The sequence below is a fragment of the Pseudozyma hubeiensis genome (assembly GCF_000403515.1).
Source record: "Pseudozyma hubeiensis SY62 DNA, scaffold: PHS59, whole genome shotgun sequence".
NCBI classification, from domain to species: domain Eukaryota; kingdom Fungi; phylum Basidiomycota; class Ustilaginomycetes; order Ustilaginales; family Ustilaginaceae; genus Pseudozyma; species Pseudozyma hubeiensis.
In genome coordinates this window covers 387,143-409,414 of record NW_012133841.1, presented here as the reverse complement: position 1 = coordinate 409,414, position 22,272 = coordinate 387,143, and the positions used below count along the sequence as shown (strand labels likewise).

General features: G+C 56.9%; 8 protein-coding genes and 1 non-coding gene across 9 annotated transcripts; 5 read left to right on the top strand and 4 right to left on the bottom strand.

Annotated features, from left to right (window-relative positions):
- Window positions 1-207: 207 nt before the first annotated feature.
- Window positions 208-4,587, top strand: PHSY_006691 (xanthine dehydrogenase/oxidase; the record flags this gene model as incomplete). Its single annotated transcript, XM_012337291.1, has 1 exon — window positions 208-4,587. The coding sequence occupies one exon, from the start codon at window positions 208-210 to the stop codon at window positions 4,585-4,587; it is 4,380 nt and encodes a 1,459-aa protein (XP_012192681.1).
- A 656-nt stretch (window positions 4,588-5,243) lies between these two features.
- PHSY_006690 (hypothetical protein) lies at window positions 5,244-6,913 on the bottom strand (the record flags this gene model as incomplete). Its single annotated transcript, XM_012337290.1, has 2 exons — window positions 5,244-5,331; window positions 5,820-6,913. The coding sequence occupies 2 exons, from the start codon at window positions 6,911-6,913 to the stop codon at window positions 5,244-5,246; spliced, it is 1,182 nt and encodes a 393-aa protein (XP_012192680.1).
- Window positions 6,914-7,561: 648 nt separating this feature from the next.
- Window positions 7,562-7,915, bottom strand: PHSY_006689 (hypothetical protein; the record flags this gene model as incomplete). Its single annotated transcript, XM_012337289.1, has 1 exon — window positions 7,562-7,915. The coding sequence occupies one exon, from the start codon at window positions 7,913-7,915 to the stop codon at window positions 7,562-7,564; it is 354 nt and encodes a 117-aa protein (XP_012192679.1).
- A 2,052-nt stretch (window positions 7,916-9,967) lies between these two features.
- On the bottom strand, window positions 9,968-10,894 carry PHSY_006688 (hypothetical protein; the record flags this gene model as incomplete). The annotated part of the gene is made up of 1 exon (XM_012337288.1): window positions 9,968-10,894. The coding sequence occupies one exon, from the start codon at window positions 10,892-10,894 to the stop codon at window positions 9,968-9,970; it is 927 nt and encodes a 308-aa protein (XP_012192678.1).
- Window positions 10,895-11,690: 796 nt separating this feature from the next.
- On the top strand, window positions 11,691-15,902 carry PHSY_006687 (WD40 containing SNARE-dependent exocytosis protein; the record flags this gene model as incomplete). The annotated part of the gene is made up of 1 exon (XM_012337287.1): window positions 11,691-15,902. One exon carries the CDS (start codon window positions 11,691-11,693, stop codon window positions 15,900-15,902), a length of 4,212 nt encoding a protein of 1,403 aa, XP_012192677.1.
- A 495-nt stretch (window positions 15,903-16,397) lies between these two features.
- On the bottom strand, window positions 16,398-16,649 carry PHSY_006686 (hypothetical protein; the record flags this gene model as incomplete). Its single annotated transcript, XM_012337286.1, has 1 exon — window positions 16,398-16,649. The coding sequence occupies one exon, from the start codon at window positions 16,647-16,649 to the stop codon at window positions 16,398-16,400; it is 252 nt and encodes an 83-aa protein (XP_012192676.1).
- A 278-nt stretch (window positions 16,650-16,927) lies between these two features.
- PHSY_006685 (hypothetical protein) lies at window positions 16,928-19,300 on the top strand (the record flags this gene model as incomplete). The annotated part of the gene is made up of 1 exon (XM_012337285.1): window positions 16,928-19,300. One exon carries the CDS (start codon window positions 16,928-16,930, stop codon window positions 19,298-19,300), a length of 2,373 nt encoding a protein of 790 aa, XP_012192675.1.
- Window positions 19,301-19,506: 206 nt separating this feature from the next.
- PHSY_007545 lies at window positions 19,507-19,621 on the top strand. Its single transcript, XR_001099844.1, has one exon. It is a non-coding gene; the product is annotated as a 5S ribosomal RNA (ribosomal RNA).
- A 199-nt stretch (window positions 19,622-19,820) lies between these two features.
- Window positions 19,821-22,106, top strand: PHSY_006684 (potential SPB4-like DEAD box RNA helicase; the record flags this gene model as incomplete). Its single annotated transcript, XM_012337284.1, has 1 exon — window positions 19,821-22,106. One exon carries the CDS (start codon window positions 19,821-19,823, stop codon window positions 22,104-22,106), a length of 2,286 nt encoding a protein of 761 aa, XP_012192674.1.
- Between the last annotated feature and the right edge of the window lie 166 nt (window positions 22,107-22,272).

Here is a 22,272-nt window from a genome sequence, read left to right as displayed (position 1 = left end):
AGCTTGGACAGCCAACCTTATCTTCGAAGGCCATATCCACTGCCTTGATAGCTCTTTGAGCAAGTTGCCCTTCTCACTCCCTCTTCTCTTCCATTACGCATCGCTCCGTCGTCTTTTCATCGTCGCTCCTTCTACTCACCTGCATTCCCTACAGATAGAACTCGGACTCCTCCTCTTCTCTGGAACATCACGGATCTCCGCAACAGCATGCCGGTCCCCACATCAACGACCAGTACGGTCGATGGCTTTGAGCTGCCTACTCAGTTCGCTCAGACAGCATCCAAGCTTATCTTCACTGTCAACAACACCCGCTTCCAGCTCTCTCCTGCCAAAGGCGACGATCTCGATCTCACACTTCTCGAGTTCATTCGAAGCAAAGGCTTCACCGGCACAAAGCTCGGATGCGGTGAAGGTGGCTGCGGTGCTTGCACCGTCGTCGTTGGCAAGTACGACTCTCAACTATCCGCCACTCCCTCGTCCTCCTCTTCAAAAGCACCTTACAGATACAAGTCGGTCAACGCATGCCTGCTTCCGCTCGTCGCAGTGCATGGTTGCCACGTGCTCACCGTAGAAGGCATCGGCTCTTCGTCCAACCCTCACCCAATCCAAGAGCGCATCGGAAAGCTCTTTGGCTCGCAATGCGGTTTCTGCACACCGGGAATCGTCATGTCTCTCTACGCTACCGTGCGAAATGGATACGGCCATCTCACCGAAGAAGACATCGAACATTCTCTTGACGGCTGTCTCTGCCGCTGCACCGGCTACCGTCCCATTCTCGATGCTGCCAAGTCATTCGCCACCGTCAAAAGCGCCAAGGCTGGCACCAACGGCTCCAGCGCATCCTCGAGCAACATCAACAGCGACGAATCGGACGAGGCAGAGCCCACAACGCCACCCGAGGCTGACCTCTTCACAAAGACGCCCTGTGCAAAGGGCGCAGATTGCTGCATGGTCAACGGCAAATCCAAAGGCTGCGCACCTAGCTCGTCTTCCTCTGCACCAGGTATTTCCACCACAGCCCACGCCATCCAAAAGGTGCTCGACCCGACTCAGTTCAAGCCCTACGACGCAGCTTCTGAGCTCATCTTCCCTCCTTACCTTGCCAAAGACACCTTCGACTCGCAGGATCTCGCCTTCATCGAGGAGCACCCAGAGACAGAAGAATTCGACGGTGAGACCCCGCCAGCCAAACCCACCTCGACACGACAGGTCTGGCTCCGACCAGGCTCTCTTCAGTCTCTTGTGCAGTGCATGAGGCTTTACGACCTCGAGAGCGGCGGAAAGATTCGCAGCGGAAACACCGAAACCGGTATCGAGGTCAAGTTCAAGCATCTCAGGTACAGCGTCTCCATCTTCGTCTCGGACCACATCAAGGACCTCGCCTTGTACAGTTCAGACGAACGTGGTATCACCGTCGGTGCCAACCTCAGCTTGACCGACCTGGTTCGTCAGCTCAAGGCCGAGCGCCCTGCTTCGACTTACGCCCAGCAGGTCAAGCGCGCCATCCTCGACAACCTCGCGTACTTTGCCTCGAACCAGATCAGGAACGTGGCCACCTTGGCGGGTAACATCGCCACAGCGTCGCCGATCTCGGATCTCAACCCTGTTTGGGTGGCTACCGGTGCCGAGCTCTCGTACATCGACAACACCTCGTCTGAAGAGAAGAGCGTCAACATGCGCGACTTCTTCCTGGGCTACCGCAAGACCGCTCTGCCCGCGGGCGCTGTCATCACCAAGCTGTTCGTGCCCTGGTCCGATGACGCTGGTAGCGTGATCCAGGCCTTCAAGCAGTCCAAGCGCAAAGACGACGATATCGCCATCGTCAACGCGTGTCTCCGCTTCTCTGTTCGAGACGACGAGATCACGGATGCTACGCTGGCCTTCGGAGGTATGGGTCCGACGACCATGCAGAGCGTCGAGGTGCAAAAGTTCCTGCAGGGCAAGCAGTTCAGCGCGCCAGAGACGTTGTCGGAGGCACTGCAGATTCTGGCCAAGCAGGACTTCCCACTCTCGTATGGCGTTCCGGGTGGTATGCCCGTCTTCCGAAAGACGCTTGCGCTCGGTTTCTTGACTCGCTTCTGGGGCCTGGCCGCGCCGCGTCTTGGTCTGCCGAAGCTGGCGACGGCGTTGTCCGCGCTGCCGGACCTGGAAGAGCTGGCCACCAGCACGGTGGATCGACCCGCCACTTCTGGACAGCAGGACCTTGAAAACGTAGCCATCAAGCAGCCTGTGGGTGACTCGATCCCCCACCTTTCCGCCATGAAGCAGGTCACCGGTGAGGCTGTTTACATTGACGACCTGCCACCGGTCGCCAACGAGCTGCACGCCGGATTTGTGCTGTCCCAACGCGCTCACGCAATCTTGAGCAAGGTCGATGCGACCGAGGCGCTGCAGATGCCTGGTGTTGTCGACTTTGTCACCTACAAGGATATCCCTGAAGGTGGCAGCAATATCTGGAACCCGCCCTCGATGGACGAGACGTTCTTTGCCGAGGACAAGGTCTACACCGTCGGTCAGATCATCGGTGTCATTGTCGCTGATACCAAACGCAACGCACAGGCTGCAGCTCACAAGGTCAAGATCGAGTATGAGGATCTGCCGCACATCCTGACCATCGAACAAGCGATCGAGGCGGAGAGCTTCTTCCGGCCTCGACCGGTGATCCATCGCGGTGATTCGTCGGAGGAAGGCTGGTCGCAGTACGACCATGTTCTGGAAGGCGAGACACGTATGGGAGGTCAGGAGCACTTTTACCTCGAGACCAACGCGTGTCTCGTCATTCCAGGCAAGGAAGACTCGGAGATCGAAATCATCTCTTCGACGCAGAACCCGTCCGAGACGCAGGTATTCTGCGCATCTATCCTCGGCATCCCGAACAACCGTGTCGTGACGCGTGTCAAGCGACTAGGTGGTGGTTTCGGAGGCAAGGAATCGCGCACCATCGCCTTTGCAGCTCCTCTGACCTTGGCAGCCAAGAAGCTTGGTCATCCCGTTCGTGTCATGCTCGACCGCGACGAGGACATGCTCACCACCGGTCAACGTCATCCCTTCCTCTGCAAGTGGAAGCTCGCCTTCAGCTCCACCGGCAAACTCGAACGTCTCCACGCACGCGTCTACAACAACGGCGGTTGGAGTCAGGACCTCTCGCAGGCGGTGCTCGAACGTGCCATGTTCCACATCGACAACTGCTACAACATCCCGCACGTCCACGTCGAAGGCTACATCGCCAAGACCAACACCATGTCCAACACCGCTTTCCGAGGCTTCGGTGGTCCGCAGGGAATGTTTTTCACCGAAGACTTTGTCGTCAAGGCAGCGGCGGTCATCGGTCTTCAGCCGGAGAAGATGCGAGAGATGAACATGTACAGGGAGAACGAGGAGACGCACTTCCGACAGAAGTTGGTCGATTGGAACGTCCCCACGCTCTGGGAGCAGCTGAAGTCGTCGGGAGAGTTTGAGGCTCGTTCCAAGGAGGTGGAGAAGTTCAATGCGGAGCACAGGTATAAGAAGAGGGGTATCTCGATGATCCCGACCAAATTTGGCATTTCCTTCACCGCCATCTTTTTGAACCAGGCGTACGGTGTGGTGCACGTGTACCATCATGATGGCAGCGTACTGTTCTCGCACGGTGGAACAGAGATGGGGCAGGGACTGCACACCAAGATGGCGCAAGTCGTAGCTACCGAACTCGACATCCCCGTTGACATGGTTCATCTTACCGAGACCAACACGTCTCAGGCAAGCAACACTTCGGCCACCGCCGCTTCGGCTTCCTCGGATCTCAACGGTATGGCGCTCAAGAACGCGTGCGTGCAGATCAACGGTTCCATCGCCAGGTTCCGACAGGAAGCTGCTGCGAAAGGTCTTTCTGGAGTCGAAGCTTGGAAGGACACTGTACACGCCGCGTACTTCAACCGTGTTCAGCTGTCTGCTATTGGACACTACAAGACTCCCGGTATCGGTTACAACTGGTCGGATGGAACAGGCACTCCCTTCTTCTACTTCACCCAGGGTGTGGCCATCTCCGAAGTCGAACTCGACACCATCACCGGAGACCATCGCATCGTCCGAGCCGACGTGCACATGGACATTGGTCGATCTATCAACCCTTCCATCGACGTAGGTCAGATCGAAGGCGCCTTCACGCAAGGCTTCGGTCTGTTCACCATGGAGGAAACCCTCTACCTCAACAACGGACAGCTGGCCACGCGTGGTCCTGGAAACTACAAGATCCCCGCTTTCCTGGATACCCCTACCGACATGCGAATCTCCTTCCTCAAGGTTCAGGATCCAAACAACCCGCGTGTCCTCAAGCACAACAAACACCTCGGTACCATTCAGAGCAGCAAAGGTATCGGTGAGCCTCCGCTCTTCTTGGGCAGCTCGGTGTTTTTCGCTCTCAAACACGCGATCGCCGCCGCGAGAACGCACTACGGAGGTGAAGGCGTCAAGGATGGCTTCCATCTGGTGGCTCCAGCTACGGCCGAGAGGATCAGGGTGGCTATCAACGATCCGCTGGTCAGGTTGGCAGAGGAGACAACGCCGAGGAAGGATGGCGAGAAGTCGTTCTTCGTCAGCATTTCGTAAATGAGGATGTACAGTTTCGAGCTGATTGCTTTTGTATGTATTCTTCCAAGGAATTTTCAGTACGATCGGTGCGGTCCAATATGTGCCAGACGGGGTCTTTCGAGACTTTGGCTGTGACTCGGGAGAGGTGAACTACTCCTTCACAGCGTTTAATTTGCCGATTGTCGGCGTGGTGGTCGCACATAGTGAAAAATGAGGATGGTTTGAGCTTGAATCAGTCTGAGCCTGCGATCGCGGCCACTGCTCGACCAGGGAGGTGACTCATGTGAACTCATAACGAAGTGGGCTGAACTGTCATCTCTCGTTGTGAGCAGTCACTCGAGCGCAGCACTTATCTAGAGATACTGAATGAAATGCACGAGGTATTGATACAAAGACGCTACTGTAGGCTTCTGATATTGACCAGGGCAGCAGCAGACGCTGTACGCGCAACTGGAACCGACTATTGAGGCGTGTACAAGCTGGAAATGGGAGGCAAGGTTGGTCTGTTTGGGTTGTGCGAGCTCGAACTGGATGAAGACGAAGATGACGAGGGCGAAGCGTTCGCAGTCATCCTAGCTGCTTCAACGGTGTGAAGCCTGCTGATGCTTCCTCTGTGTCCAGCAGAAGGGGGAGCAGCGATGTAGTCGGCTTCGGATTTGATGTAATTTTCCGGACTAGCGGCGGCGGAAGAGGACAAAGGTCGCTCGTTGGGCGTGACTTCGCCAGCGGATGAAGTAGGGGTGGAAGCGAAGCCTTCCCGACCTGCGGAGGTGGAAGTGTTCACGGAAGAGGACGACGAACGGAACTCGAGGCTGGGTCGATAGCGATCGTCCCGAGTCCCGGATGAAAGCGTGCTTCCGTCAGTGCTGGCGTGAATCTGTCCGTGTCCATGTGCGTAACGGTGAGATTCCTCGTCCTGATTCCATGTAGAGCGCGAAGGAAGGTGGAGTTGAGGGTGAGGTGGAAGGTGAGAGGCGGACAGATGCAAGTGAGGGATTGGGTACGATCGCGATGGGGGTTGCGCTGAACTAGCAGCACCTGATCGCGAGAGACTCGGCAATTGGGGAGCACCCTTCTCAACGCCTCGGAAAGTAGGACTGAGTCGAGGCCCGGGATGAGTTGCGAGAGGAGGCAACATCCCCCCGACGTACTCGCGACGATCCTCAACAGCCAGGACTGCACCATGTTCGCCCAATTGAGCGCGGTGTGCGATCGGCCTGACCAGCTGTGCCTGCGGATAGTCACCATACTGCGATTGCGACGGCGCTGTCGAAGCATAGACGGGAGGGCGACTGTCGAACTCTCCTGCAGCGTAACTCTGTCTTCTGGCGGCGGAGATCGACCTTTCATCTCCGTAGTAGAAATCTTCGGGCGACTTGCGCTTCTTGGGATTCTGCTTGTCGTTCGCCTTTCGCAGCTTGTACTTCATACCTCTGTCGACCAATGCATCCATCAATGCGGATGAGGCCGACAGGCCGGGATGCTTCCTTCGCTCCTGCACCTCGAATGCGTCGCTATAGACGGAAGCAATCTTGAAGATGCGAAGACCCACACGATCAAAGAGGTCGAACCTCAAACGATAGACACCACGGTTGCGTACGCCGAGCTCCTTGAACACGAAGAAGCTTTGGTCTTCGCGTGTGTCGATGCGCGAGTTGAACGGGCTCTGCAAGGTGTCCCCGACGAGAGGCTCGATCCGACGTGCGTCGGGAAGGCACTCTTCGCTAGGTGCATCGCCTCGAACTAATTGGGCGCGGATGAAGACTTCGGGAAGTGAAAGGAGCTGTTCATCACCAGAACGATCGATGAGGAGCTCGCAGACGGGGGGCGGGTCGAGGGGGACGGATCGTGCGGTACGAAGCGACATCTGGCTGTTTCCGATCGCGAGACCGCGTCGAGGTTGTTGTCGGATGACCAGAGAGAAGCGAGGTTCTTGTCGTCGAGTATCGCCGTACATGGAGAGAGCCTGGCTGACACTTGGCAGGAGAAGCCAGTCGGATCGGTTGGCAAGCGATGCCGATGCTGACGTCGAGGCTTCAGCGCGAGGTGCACGGTAGCTCAGCTGCTGCGACATGCGGCGGTTCGGAAGAGGTGGTGCGTCCAGAGTCGCAGGTGGCGAGCGCGAAGGTCCAGAGGCATGAGCCCACCCGGCATCGCGCTGCTTGTGCTGCTGTTGATGCGGCGAATAGCTCTGTGCATGCCTGACGGGATCAAGGTGCTTCGCAGAGCGGGCGTCGAAGGTGTTGTGCTGTCGGCTGGAAAGTGATGGCAGCGTCAAGGCATGGTCTTGTCCACCGCGAAGTGGGAATCGAAGACTGCCCTGGTCATGGTACCGATCGTCCATCGGATCTCTTGTTGCGGGCTTTGAAAGTCCGTGCGACCAGCTAGGAAGCTGGTGGTTCGAAAGAACGGCGGTAATGGTGAACAACTAGGCCGCCGTGGTGCGACCTGTCTGATATTGGAGAGGAGGTTTGAGGGATACGTGCAGCTTATCTGGATGCAATACTGCCTTTGCTAGTCCAGGCCGAGTCGATCTAGTTTGCTACTGGAAGGGTGTTGCGAAAGTTGCAATGAACGGCGACAGGTATGTAGAAACGAAGGAGCGTCAATGATGATGGTTGTTTGATGAGCAGTTAGATAGGATCGTCGGGAGACCTGACGCAGAGCTGATGGTGAACAGGGGCGAAGAACGCTTCGGTGACAGGTGGTAGAGGCTAAGCAAGCAAGGCCAGCCCCACTAGCAAGCCACGTCCACAACGACGGTCTTGGTACGCTAGCTACGCGCCCAGCACTGTTTGGTAAAGGGTACACATTGACAGACGGCGAATGGTTGGTGAGGCATGGCAGCTCTGTTTTGGTCATTGTACCAAAGAAAGGAGGAACATCGATCTGGCAGGCGAATCGCAGGACGAGCTTGGAGACGGGTGCAGCCAGCTTCTGAGTCAAGACCGGGAAAATGCAGGTGCATATGTCCAGGGTTCCGGTCCGAGTGTCAAGGGTGCAGCATGGGTCCAGCCGCTTCCAGCGGGAACTCAAGACGGACGAGGCTGGAACTGGGGGACGTCGGACTCAAGAGAGGGAGGCAGAAGGCGGCGATGGGGTCGGGGGAAGGGGGGACCCAAACGGCGTCCGCTTCGAGAAAGGCGACACCCCAAGGTCCCAGCTTGAGGAGAGGATCTAGGCCCTCGACGGATTCACAATGGCGGACAGAATCAGGTGTTTCCACGCGACTCAGCGTACCACAAAGTCGGTAGAAGCACGGATACCGTTTTAAGATCCGCACGAGGATGGCATTGCACCATTTCTGGAACAGGTACCGAAGCAGTGTGGCTGATGACCCGCGCATGAATCGGAATCCGACAGCAAGCGAGCGCCAAATTCGACAGCTGTGGAACTGGACATGCTGATTCACGGCGACCCATTCCCCACTTGACCAAGTCCGCCCAAAGCATTACATCCTCCGCCATAAAGAAGAACAAATCCTCGCCGCCTTTGGACCGTAAAGAGCATCCCATTGAAACGCAAAGCCGCGCAGCCAGACTAGATGTCTGCTCCGTCAAGTTCAGGACAGGCACCGAGCGGCACTGCACGGCAGCCTTAACTTGGCTCGAACATACTCTAAGTCACGCGCTGAAGTTTGAGATTCTTGAACAGAAAATTGGAAGATTGGAAATCGGAACGCCGCGCAAACGGCGAATGGAATTCTTGAGCCTCGCGTAACTTGCAGATGTAGCGTGAAGGGGAGCTGTGAATCTGGGCCCAGACCGAGACATCCCCGCCTCAAGTCCGTCCTCTCCGTTTAACCTTTGGCGGGTTCCCGTGCCAGCGTCCTCTGCCACAGCTGCTCCTTCCACAGCTGGAAGACTACCGGCAACGCCGATACCTCGGGTAGCGATGTTTCGTGCCTAGGAAAGCACATCATTCTGACATTTCTCAGGTAAGTGGGGAGGATGCCAGGTCAGTTTGTGGGCATAAAAGTCCTTCTATCGATGTGCCGCTCCGCCAACGCGGTCGAACGCGGCCAAGGTCAAGATGCCGTTTCCGAAGCGCAAATTTGCGCATCCCCACGTTTTGCACTGCGATCCACTCCGCTCGACAATGTATTCGAAGCTCAGATCAGGCTGTAGGCTCACGACGACATGCGAGATCGGTCCAAGATTGAGACTGAGTAAGGCCAGGCCCAGTTTCGTTGATGCAGGCGTGATCCGATCCGCGTATGCGGTGATTAAAGCAGAGCAATACGTTGGCAGAGCACAAAATTCTAAAGCCCGACGGCGTTCCACATGGGATTCCAAAGCAGCCCGCGTGTCCACGAGCAGCCGCGCATGGCGAGACTACAAGTTGCATGCATGTCGAAAATCCTGTGCTTTTGAAAAGGCGCGTCTTGTGTAATCCAAATACAAACCTAGCTCGCATCGTTTGTATTCGGGAGTCTAGACCGTACGGATCTTGTTCCGACCAAACTGGCCCGAAAGTTGGAAGGCCGGAAAGCCATTCGGGAGGCGTCAAACGGAGTGCATGTTTTCCATGCGGAGGACTTGAGAAAGCACAGCTGCTGCTCATCGCCGGTTTTCTTCGTGCCCCAGGGTCTTTGAAGGCGAGAAAACTAAGTCGCACGCAAGTGTCTGCATCTCGAATTCCGTTATGGACTCAAGATGGGCCTCTTTGAAGAGAACGTGACTTTGTAAGAACGGTCGTACGTCTGCTGAGGCATCTTCGAGGTTCGTTGTCTGCGTGGTCATTGAGAGCGTCCGCGATGCTTCACGTAGCTGGCAGGGGCATCGACCGGTCGGCGGCTCGAGCAGCAAAGGTCTGTCCCCATGGACTTTTGCTTGGCTTAGAAAAGAGCCTGCTCATCGTCAATGCTGCCTCTGGTTTGTGTCTGTTGGGATGCGAGCGCTGAACGAAGGCGAATCAAGCCAAAGTCCGAGGCAATGTCCAGAAAACAAAGCCGCCGAGAGTGCTTGCTGACGGCGACCGGAACCTGAATTTGCAATGCGCATCGACCAGAATCCGATCTTTGTGCCACGGGACGACGATCATGCCATCTCGCGCGCATGTACCCTTATCGTTTCATGCTTTTTCGACGGCCGATTGGTACTGGTACCCTCGTCGGACCTAGCACGCAGAGTGGAGCCGCTGCATCGTACCGTGGGATCCATCCTATCGAATCCCCACCAAAGCTCGTGGATTCCTGCCATCAGTTTCACCCGATCTAGCATATTGATCGGGTCTCATCGGCAGGCCAGATCACGACATCTTTCCTTCGCTCGAAGAAAACTTCACGTGCGTGTGTGTAAATGTCAGGGGATGCTACCATGTTCGTGATTGCTGGGTATAAATGGAGCTGAGAAGATGTCGTGTGCGGACGAATGGGGTCTCCCGTTGGTCATACGCCTCAAAGGCTGGTTGTATGACCGCGCAGGAACGCCGAAACAGCATCAGCGGTCCAGCAATTCTGCTCCATTCGTCGCCGCTGTCGTTCTTCTAGATGTGCTGCTCTGGCTTCAGCGCCATCTTCAGAATCGTCATCGCTGTCTCCGTCTGAGTCATTTCCTTCCTCTTCCTTCCCTGCATCATCTTCCCCTTGGTCTACGGCGGCTATGCGTTCGCGTACATTCAAAACGTTGCCTTCTTCGTCGGGAGCATTTCGAAGGTGATACCAGATGCGCAACGCCCGAAGCGCCAGCGTGTCGTGCCTCGATATCTCATCCTGGATGTCTTCGAGCTCGGCATTCACGTCGCCCTGAAAGTCTGCCGCTGTGGACGCATCGTAGCTTTCGACCAGCCTGCTTTCTTCTTTGAGGATGTCGGCCTCTGGTGCTGTTCGGAGCAGAGCGCCGAGGAAGTTGATGTGTTCTTCAGAAATGGGAAGCACTGGATGTGCGAGCAGAAGCGGCAGTGGATTGTTGCGATCGTAAAAGCTGAGCTCTGGCAGACCGTCGGCGGTAGCCTTGACGCCGTCATCGGCAACGCCACTAGAACGACCTGCGAGAATGCCTCCAAAGAGCGTAGATGACTCTGCTGCATCGGCATACAGGTTTGCGTTGGTTGCTTCGGCTTCGAGTACCTTGTTGAACGACGCGAGCTGCGACGGCAGGAAATGAGGCGAGGCCGACAGGAGGGAAGAGGATAGCGAATAGGCGTGGGAGAGCAAATTGGTGTACCGATGCAGCAGCGCTGGCCATTCATCCATTCCCGGCACCACCGAGATCTCTTCCTTCAAGCCCACTATGGACGACAGCAGTGATTCGAACCTTTGCAAAAGGATCTGCAGGTGCTCGACTGGGATTTGCGCTCTTGGCAGCGTCGGAGCAGCCGACATGGCTGCTGCTGCGGCTGCTGCCTCGTTTGCTCTCTTCGATGCCATGGTGAGCGTGTGCTGCGTTGCTGATCGGACGATCCGGTGTCTTCGGTTCTTGCAATTCCGTTTGCACGTGCCGAGCTCGAGCCAGATGTTGACGTCTTTGTCGGCGCCGCCGAGCTGTCGGGCGGGGCGATCACCACCGAGTAGACGTCATGGGAAGGCCCTCAGGTGCCGATCTTTCCGTTTCTGCAATTGTAGCCGGTTTCTAGGTGCAGAAACACGATTCCAGAGCGTTGGTGGTGTCCAGGCGCGATCGACGATTTGGGGTTGTTGGAAGAAGTCGGGATAGCGGAATCGCGCACAGATCTACGGCAGTCTAAATTCCCGACTTCGGAAAAGCCGCGCGGTGAGGGTGGAGAAAACTCGCGCACCACGCAGGTTTGCTTGGCACCTCGGCACCGTGCGCACCGAACGAACGGGTTCTCCTCCACAAGGTGGGATTGGAGAGTCCTTCTTGAAGTGCCTCCTTGCCGATCACAGGTCCGAGATCAAGGCAACATCTGTCTATATAGCAAAGGGTATCTGTCGAGACGAGAAAGCGCGTCGAAACGCCTCAAGACTCCGACGGGCGGGGCTCAGCAGCTTCGGGTCAGCCCTGCGAAGTGCAACGACCCAGCAATCGGTTCGAGTTCGCCAGTATTGCGGCGCTTTCTCTGTCCATCCTACCTTCGTTTAGACACGACAAAGCGCAACCCTCGGTATTGATTCGGCGTCTGCCAAGCTGCAGGGCGAGAGGTACTGCTTGCGCTGCGGCATGTCCTCCTCGTGGATAAAGTCGCTTCGCGACAGGGCCGCACAGACCGGTGGATCAAAAGTGCCCGAATCCCTGTACCAGACCGATTGGTCTCGGTCGTTGGCGAACGCTCAGCTCAGCAGCGCTGGTACCTTCAATGAGGGACTTCTCGCTGGTCTCGCCCTCCCAGGCGAGGTCACCGCCATGGCTTTCGACCCCGTTCAGGGTTTCCTTGCCGTCGGCACCACCCTCGGCACCATTCACCTCTTCGGATCGCCCGCTGTACAGCTGGCTTTCTCGCTTCGACCAGCTCACAAAGTGAACCATCTTGCCTTCAAGTCAGATACTGGCCTGCTGGTCTGCATCGATGAGAAGGATAACATCAGCATCTACGACTTGTCACGACCCGACCCGCAGATCAGGGCCGCCCATGGATCGTCCAGCAATCAGTACCGCGCTACGAGCGCTGCGACAGGACACAGCATCGCAGGTCCGCCCCATCCTGACACACCACAGCGAGTCGGAATGCATACCGTGCGCAACAAGGTGATGTGCATCGAAGTGTCGTCCGCCCATTCTCATATGTTTCTCGGTCTCCGCGACGGCACCGTCGACGCCTTTGACCTCGATCGAATGTGTCCATCTCCGTACCGAGTTCCCAATCTTTGGTGGGAGGAGGAAGAGATTTTGCGCAAGTCTGGCGTTCCGGATGCACCCAACCGTCGCCACATTCCACTGATCATCGACATCAAGACTCATCCCAAGGATATCAACCAGCTGCTCTTGGCCTATGAGGGAGGTACCATCCTGCTCGACATTCGTGAGCGTGCCGTCCTCAAGACTTTCCAGCTACGACTGCTGCCAGGTGCGCTCGGAGCTGGTGGCAACGCCGACTCGGTATGGACAGAACGTGCACCTCCAGCCACATGCATCGCATGGCGACCGGATGGCGAAGTCTTTGCCATGGGCCATGAAGACGGCTGTATCTCTTTCTGGTCTATACGCGACGATGACAAGCCCATCATGGTCCGTACTTTGGATCACCTCGACGTGGAAAGACCCGTCACGGATCCAGCTCTCTTGGAGGTGCGCCGGCCGCCAACGGAACCCATCTTCAAAATGACATGGTCTGCATTTCCCGAAAAGGGCTGGATCGACATGGCCAGTCAAAGTGCCGCTGGCTGGCAGTCGCAGCCGCGTCAACGCCATTCCTCATCAAACGACCCCACCGGCGACACAGTCAAAGGCACGGTGCTCACCGTTCTGGGTGGTGCCAAACCTGGCATAGACTCGTCCGGTCTTTTCACAGCCAACCTCCCTTCCTACAGCAGCAGCCTCACTCTGTGGGGAGGTGGCTCGGCCGAAACCAACCACAAGCTACGTGTCTCTCTCCACGATTCGCTGATTCCAACCTCCGAAGCTGTCTACCCCACACCGAGCGTCGTTGAGGATTTTATGTTGCTGCCCAAGAGCAACCCGCACTATTCCGGCGCCTACGATCCTTCGGCGGTTGTGATGCTCCTCGCAGCCGACCCAACTCTGCCGACCTTGCCACCACCTGCTGCCGCGCGCGGCCTTATTTGCTATGCATTTCCTCCTCAGCCACGATCGTCCGCCCCCGCACCACAACCAGCACTCGGCTCCGAACAGGAACAACACCATCGTTTTGAGGCCTCTCGTCACAGTCCACAGAAGGAGCTACATCTCCCTTTGCCTCTTACGTTGTCGGGCGGAGGCGCCATCCTTGGTGCCAAGCTAGAAGAACTGGCACCTCATGCCTACCGTAAGCTGGTCGGCCCTCTCGATGTGACGGGCCTAAACCAGAAGCAAGAACAGGAGGCTGCTGCTGCCGCACTGCGCTCATCATACAATGACAGCAAGCCACTGCTCAAGTTGGCTGGAGGCAAAGCTTCGGCGTGTTTGTCCGGCGACGGCACCGACGGCATCCCGGATCTGCTGCGCGCAGCTAAGTTCCGCATCCTTCTCACGTGGCATCTCGACGGCACCGTGCGATTCTATGATGCAAGTCCGCACTTGCTCCTAATGGGCGAAGTCGATGAGGCAGAACTGCGCAATCGCTCAGGAGCCCGACGCGTCTGGCTGCAGCAGGGCTTCCCTTCGCCTTTAGCTCACCTGACCATCGACATCAGAAATCTGTTGCGCGATCCTTCGATGGTGGGTCATCCCTCTTTCGATCGAGCCCGTGGCAGAGCCAGTATACAAGACGTACACTTCGCTGCCGAAGTCCTCGAGGCCACTGTGGCTCTGTCTACGGGACAATTGGTGCATTGGCGCTTTGGATTTGCTCAGCTGAGCGAAACCGAAGCCATTCACGAACAAGTCGAACAAGACATCCTCAAGGAGGAAGCGAACCTCGCGATTCCGCCTGTCACAAGTCCGCGTCAGGCAGGAAGATCCTCGCTTTCCCTTGCTTCTCCACGTTCCTCGACCGCCGCTGGCTCGTCGAGTCTTCTTGATGCCGAGATGTCACAAGCTATGAGGGAGCTGGGCGTTGAGAACGGCCGCGATAATACAGCAGGCGGGATGCCGTTTGACACGGCTGCTTCATCCGCCCACGGCGCAGAGCCCTCTACAGGTGTCCCACCACCTCGCCCGCGACGGGACCCCAAGAGACTCAGCAAGCCTGACATGCCCGATAGCAGTTCGGCTCATGGTTTCGCTAGTCAAAATGGGTCGACATCTGCGTATCCAGCGACAGCCTCTTCCTTTGCGCCTCGGGGCCCCAATGACTCCTTACCAGCATCGACGGACCACGACGAAGTCGTCTTCCTTCACCACCTCGCGGATCCTAGGCACGACGGTTTCAAGCCCAACCTGATGCTCGATCCTATGCGAGGTGAAGTTTCGGCGTTTGCCGCTAGCAATATCGGCTTCGTGGCGGTGGCTTGTGGGACGGCATTAGCCGTCCTGGACTTCCGCAGTGCCGAACTAATTCTCAAAGATGGATTCGGCGACCAGCACGACACTGCACATGGCGATCATGTCGATGACAAGGCCCTGCGCAAGACGTTGGAGGCCGAATCGAGGAGTCCGATCGTTCATCTCACCTTCAGCGTCTGTCGCGTCGCTCAGGATCCAAGTCTAGCTCCGCGTCTCATCGTGGTGCGTGCGAATGGACTGACCACTGTTTGGACGCTGCAGAGGACGCTCGACATGTGGCTGGCAGAGCGCACAATCACGCAAAAGCTCGAGGAGATGAGCGAGATCCGAGGTGTCCGTATTCTCGATCTCGACGGTCGAAGTCGTGCGGCTCTTCCCAATGATCTGCAACAAGCTTTGCGAGAGCAGGAGTATGGTCCGGTTGGGACCATGGCCGAATCTTCGCTGCCGCCTGCCGACGTACTTTTAGGCTTCACAGATCGGCAAGTGACTCTTCGGTACGGTGTCACCGGATCTGTCGTTGCTCGGGCCGAAGTAGGAGAGCAAGTATTGGGTTGTGGCGTCATTGAACGATTCCAAGACAAGGTAGCCGCGGTAGTTACGCAGACGAGCATCCGACTGTTCAGCCTCCCTCGACTGGAAGCAATCGTTCGTCTACAACGGCACCATCGTACGGTCGGCGAGGTGCAGAGCAGGAAGCCGTCCATCTCGCTTGACCCGCACGGTGATTTCGTCGAGGTCTGCAGCAGCCTCGACGTGCGTCTCTGGACCACGTTTGCGTCTCTGCGACGACCAGGTCAGCCGAATCTGACGCTGTTCAACCCGGCACGCAGTCACGCGATGCCGGTGCACCCAGGGGCTGCAGGATCAGCAGCCGGAGTTGCGACCAGCATCGCGGGTTGGTTCGGGACCAAGACGACGGGAGTGCTCTCGGTCGGTGCGCAGATGGACGGGGTGCTTGCGGGTCCCAAGCGGCCGGACCCGCCGAAGCTTGGCGAGGCGCTGCCACCACGCGATTATCGACCGCCTGCGGAGCCGGCCGCACAGGAGCAAGGCGGACGAGAGCGCGTGGAGGAGCGCGCTGCCGGGTCGAGCCTGCCCGCGGTGAGAAGGGATGCGAGCAAAGCCAAGGCGGTCGCCGCGTCGACGGAGTCAGCATGGCAGACGGGTTACCAGAACATCGATCTTCTCAAGGCACGTGGCGCCATGATGAGCGGCATCGAAGACGGATTGACATCGCTGGAACGCGGAGCAAGCGACTTCCTGAAAAGCACGCGCGAAGCAGCCGTCAAAGGCGCTGCCAAGGATAAGCTCAACAAGATGTTCTTCTGAACGCGACGCATTCGAAGCCCAGCATTGCGTCTATGGCAGAACGGTGCGGCTTGAACACTCACGGACTGTTGCAATCGAGGATCGGCACCATCTAAGCGCCTGTGCGAAGTGGACTCAGTCTGCCAAGAGGGTCTCTCCGACGTCAAGAAGAGAACGTGGCCTTGCGAGAGACGCCCCGAATCCGGCCGCTTTCCATGCCCAGACCATTTTCATTGGCAACGTGCACGGCTAGCTCCATCGGAAAAACAAAATTTTATCCCATTTACTATTATTTTATATTTACAAACCTTGCTTGCTGAATGCCCAAGAGAAGCCAACGCGGCCTCTTGCGTTCGCACAGGAAGCCACCACAAGTCGAATCGTCATGAGATTCACTCACGGTTGGATCGTCAAGCGCTTTGGCTCCAGTTTTGAAATCGGCTGTCTGCGTTGAATTGTTCCTGTATTGTAACCCCAAACACAACCGGCAGAATTTTGTACATTCGGTGCTGCGCGTTACCTGTTGTGCCGCCGCTTGAGGGTTCGCTTAGCGGTTGGAGGCAGGTGAGAGAAGCCATTTTCGGTGGACCCTCGATCCTCAATGTTGTGCCGCTTCAGCTTGTAATTGTTAGGCGAATTGCCCATTTCTTCTCTTTTCTGGGACCTTTTTTGCCAAGTCAAGTCGAGTCCCAGAGACGCCACTTTGCTGTCGGCGACGTACCCTTCGGCACAGCAGACAAGGCTCCAACCCCGTTGCCCTCGCTCCATAATCGGCGTTGTGCGGGTCGCTTCCGACAACAACCACTTGAGCTCGCGCCACCCGCTGACCCACACGACAGTCGCTTGCAAGCATTTTTGCGTAGAAGATGCGGTGAACATCACCAGCAACACTTCAACCTCTCTCTCACCATCTAGATCGTCACGACCACCATCAGCACCACGTGTGCCCGCTTGCGTCGCACAGAGCTGCGACACCGCCTCCCGCACCAATCCGATCCTTGGCTTCCACCTGCCCGTCGTAGCGTCCACTGGGCGCGCTCGTCAGGATGAAGTTCGGCAAGACGTACATGGAGACCATGGCGGATCCCGCCTTCCCCGAGGAGTGGAGGAACGGCGCTCTCGAATACAAGCATCTCAAGAAGCTCATCAACGGTGTCGTAGCCGAGCTCGAGTCCATTGGTCTCGGTGCCGATGTCTTGAGAGAGCTTCTCATCCGCCCAGAGGGCGATGGCACCGATTCGCCATACGACTCGCCAAAGTCCAAAAGCAAGCCGCTTCCCGGTCACCTCGATGAGGCAGAGTCTGCACTGGCAGATGATTCGGGAAACAGCTCAGAGCAGGAGGATCAACACGAGGCGTCGGACAAACTCACTCCCGCCGGAAAGTGGGTGAGCGACTTTTCGGTCGACATGATTCGCAGGGCCTCATCACCGGGCAGAACAGCTGCTGACACGGATGCCAACAGTACAATGGTCATCGAAGCAACCGATGCTCCAACAAACGTATCGCAAGCCAGCGAGTCTCGTAAGCCGCAGAATGAATCCAACTTCCTGCTTCTACCCACCTCTCCCAAGCCGCGCAGCTTGAGTCACGGTGTCGAAGAGATCAGCTCCTCGTTGGCCGACGCCCATTTGCAGTCGGATGCGCGCGGTCGCGCTTCTTTCAGCGTCGGCTCTCCGTCAGACTCGAGCAAGTGGGCAGGGCTCGGACGCAAGGATTTGGCGGCCATGGGTCTGAGCAAAGGCGCCTCTGATGGCAATGCTACAGCAGGCTCCAGTCGGTCTCACGAGCCCAGTCCAGGTCGTCACGATTGGAGCGCCAGCAAGTGGAGGGAAGAGGCCAAACTAGATTGGGATCCCAGCTCCAACCCGGCCAAGAACGGTCGATCTATGCTTTCGCCGCCTGCGACTTCACGCACCGAGAAGAGCGTGAGCCCTGCCAGGCATCGATGGGTCGAAGGCAAGTTTGGTCGACGCGCGCGGGCTGAATACGAGCTCGGTGGAACGCCAGATCACCCAGTACCACGCATTCGGCTTTTCGTCGAGTCTCCCCTCCCATCGGATGACGAGGGAGACGACGACGATGCAGACGAAGCCGACGCTGGCAGCCTCTCGGACGACAATAGCAGCCGCAAGAGTCTGGAAGAGCAGATCATCGAGCTTCCGGCCACCCCGACTCGACGCTTCTCGACCATTCCAGAGGACGGACCGGAAGGCGAGACGCGAGAGCAGAAGGTTCAACGTCAGACCGAGATCCGTCGCAAGCGCGGTACCCGCTCGCGCGAGATTGTCATTCCGCTCACAGCCGACACGCAGTTCTTGGACACGCTGACGCACGCGCTGCAGAATCTTTCCAACATCCAGACGCACCAGCGCGAGAGCTTTGTGGCCGAGACCGAGTCGCTCTGTTCTGCGATTGCACGCGCCTCGAGTCCGTTCGCTTCCAAGAACGACCTGTACGTGTGGAGGGAGATCTTCGGCCTCTGGGTGGACATGCAGGTGTTTGAAAGTCAACGCGAAAAGGATCGCGGCGAGCTAAGCATAGATGAGAGCGAAGCTCGATTGAAACGGTTTGCGCTCGAGCTAGCCAAGCGCGGCTGGATCCACGATCCGAACTCGCCAGCGCCCACCGCGAGCAAAAAGGGTCGTCTGGTCAAGCTCAAGCTCGGATCGGGACCTAGCAGCCAGGGTCTGCACAATCAGGCGAGCGCAGCGGCGATCGAGGATTTCCTGCGTCTCAATTTTGCGCTCCTCGATGTCAAGAAGTTCCAGCGCGTGAATGTCGAGGCAGCACGCAAGATCCTCAAGAAGCACGACAAGAGGACGGCCTTGACGGCGAGCAACGATCTCCGCGCCTTCATGGCGCAGCAGGAGGCCGCTCGACGTGCAATGGGTATCAACCCTGTTGGATCCGGTGGTGTCGTCACCCTTCCGGCGTCTGCACTGGAGCCCCCGTCGAACGGCAACTCGACTGCGCTTGTCTCGTCGACAGCGCACCCCTCTCTTGCGGCTCTGCTACCGTCGGCCACTACAGGTATCTTGTCCGAATCGCTACCCCACATCCTTCTCTCGCTGGTCACCACAACGCTTCTGCCCATCTTGCCGTCGGTGGACGACTACAGCTGTGCCATCTGCACGTCAGTGGCGTGGAGACCGGTGCGACTCGACTGTTCGCACCTGTTTTGCTTGCGATGCCTCGTCAAGCTGCAACGACAAGGCAAGGACGACTGCCCGCTTTGCAGAGCGCCAGGTGTGGTCAAGACGGCGGACCGCAAAAACATGGACGAGGAAGCCGACAAGTACCTGCAGACTTGGTTCCCTCAGGAGGTCAAGGAGAAGAACAAGGAGAACGAAAAGGATCGTCGACAGGAGGATCTAGAGGCTATGGGGCTGCGGGAGAAGGATTGTGTGATTATGTGATCGTGGTCATGGGATGCTCTGCGTTGTGGACATGTATCAAAGAATACCCCGTTTTGTCTCGTCCAAGATGAACTAAGTTTGCGTTCCGTTAAGAGTGTGTCGAGCCACAGCCGAAAGGTCGGCGAGTGAGAGTCAGCCTGCATTGATTGACCGTGCTTCTAGATACAACAGGTATATGTAGCGTACTCAAAGTGCGTCGAACATCTGCGGCCACAGGAAGTTGAAAACACCGCATCCCGTCCGATCTGCGAAGTTAAGCAACTTACCGCCTAGTCAGTACTGCGGTGGGGGACCACGCGGGAATCCTAGGTGCTGCAGTTCTTTTTCTTCTTTTTTCCTCTCTCGAGTGGAGGAGAGAACTGCCGATTCAGGGTCCACACAGCTTTTGGCTTCCAAAATTTTGCCTCTCGTTGCTCACATTTGCGTTCTTCGCACACCCTTCCATCTCGATATCACCACTTGATCACCCTGTCCCTCTGTCCGCTGTCACACCCTCGGATCATCCGAGCTGGCGTTCAAGATGAGTGTTATCCCGAGCATACCGTCGACCTCGGCGAACGCGCCTACACAGCTTCGGACCGCACCATCCTACGCCGGGCGGTGGACCAAACTCTCCCCACCTCTTACACCATGGATCCTCTGGCTACTCTCGGATCTTTCCTTCGCACAAATGACACCTGTCCAAGCATCTACAATCCCCCTCTTTCTTGCGCACAAAGATGTCGTTGTCGAAGCGGTGACGGGGTCGGGAAAGACGTTGGCATTCGTGATACCAGTGTTGGAGATGTTGCTGAGACGATCGACGAGGTTGAGAAAGGACGAAGTTGGTGCGTTGATCGTGTCTCCGACTAGAGAGTTAGCGGAGCAGATCCACAAGGTGTTGATGATGTTCCTCGATGCACAGTCTTCAGCTGACGAGAAGGAGGAGGAGGAGGAAGCGGAAGCAGAGGAGGAGGAGACAAGTGATAGTGACAGCGATTCCGACTCGGCCACTGTCAGGCAACCGAAAGAGACAAAGACCGCTAAACGCAAATCCACGCGAATCGCAGGATCGCAACTCGTAGTGGGAGGATCAAAATCGACACCCCTCGACGACTATCGACTGTTCCGCGACAGCGGGCCGGACATCTTGGTGGGAACGCCAGGACGACTTGAAGAGCTTCTCTCCAAAAAGGGCGTCAAGAAGTCCTCCCTCGAAGTTTTGGTCCTCGACGAAGCAGACCGACTACTCGACCTCGGTTTCACCGAGAACTTGCGTCGTATCCTCTCTCTTCTACCGAAACAACGACGGACAGGTCTGTTCAGTGCAACAATGACAGATGCGCTCTCCGAGCTCGTGCGTATGGGTCTACGAAATCCAGTTCGAGTGGTAGTCAAGGTCGAAGCCAAAACCAAATCCGTCGGTTCTGACGAATCAAGGAGAACACCCGCAAGTCTACAGAATCTTTACCAAGTCTCAAGACCAGAGAATAAGCTAGCACAGCTCGTAAGGATCCTGCTGTTCGAAAGCAGTGACAAGGGGATGAGTGGTGGTGCACGCAAGTTCATCGTCTACTTCAGCACCTGCGCCCAGGTCAACTACTTCCATTCGGTGTTCAGTCAACTGCCCATCCTCAAGTCACACTCTGTGACGCTATTTGCACTGCATGGCAAGCAGACACCTTCAAAACGCAAATCGCAGTTCGAAGGTTTCGTAACCAGCACGTCTCTCGATTCCGGGAGTGGGGCTGGGGGTGCAGCCAGCGTTTTGTTCTGCACCGATGTTGCGGCCAGAGGACTGGATCTGCCGGATGTAGAGGTGGTTGTGCAGTACGATCCACCGACGGATCCGAAGGTTTTCTCGCACAGATGCGGTAGGACTGCAAGGGCGGGAAGGAGAGGTAGGGCGATCGTCATGTTGCATTCGGGGAGGGAGGTAGATCTAGTCAACTACATGGGGGTGAAGAGGATCCCACTCGCCCCATATCCGTACCTTTCCGCGGGGCTGGAAGGTGCGGTGGAAGACGAAGAGGTTGATGCGTCGGCAAGGGAGTTGGAACTGACAATTCGGGAGATGGCCAAGAGCGACAGGGAGATCTTCGAACAATCGATTCGTGCCTACGTCTCCTACGTTCGAGCGTACAGCAAGTACGAGATGTCGTACATCTTCAGGTTGGGCGATTTGGATTTGGCAGGCGTAGCGAAAGCATTTGGATTGATCAGGTTGCCGAGTATGCCCGAGTTGAAGGCGAGAAAGGCGTCCAAGGAAGGACTGGAGTACGACGAAGAACCAATGGACTTCGCCACAATTGCCTTCAAAGATAAAACGAAGGAGAAAGCTCGGTTGGCCAAATTGGAGGAAGAGAAGGCGAAAGCCACTCGCAAGCAACAAGACGCCGAAAACGACCTCAGCGACGACAGCTCCGACGATTCCGACTCTGCCTCAGCAAAGCTCAACGGCAAAAAGAAGCGAAAAAGGATCGAAACACCCGGCGGAGCGTGGTCAGCACAAAAGGAGCGAAAGGAGGCACGACTGCTGAAGAAAGAGAAGCGTGCGCGCAAACGTACCCTCCTCAAACAGCAAGCTTTCCAAGCCGCCACCGCCGAAACCAAGCAAAACCGACCCGCCACGCACGGCCCCAGCGAAGACGACGATGAGGAAGAAGACTGGAACGAGGAATATCGCAAGCTTCAAAAGGACAAACGTCAACAGCGACAGCGCAAACACAACGCTGACGACGACGACGACGACGCCATGGGCTTCAACAACGACAGCGACGATAGCAACCCACCCGCCGCCGATGCGGAACCATTCTTTGTCATCTAACCTCCTCGCACCGCACACTCAATTGCACACCTCATTCCGTGTCTCTCTCACACACACTCACACACATCCCCTTTTCCTCTTTCGCGTGAAATCCTGAACTGTCGAGAGCCCAGCAAAGCTGCATCAAAGAGCCTGTTGCGGTAAAAGTACATCGTGTGGCAAAATC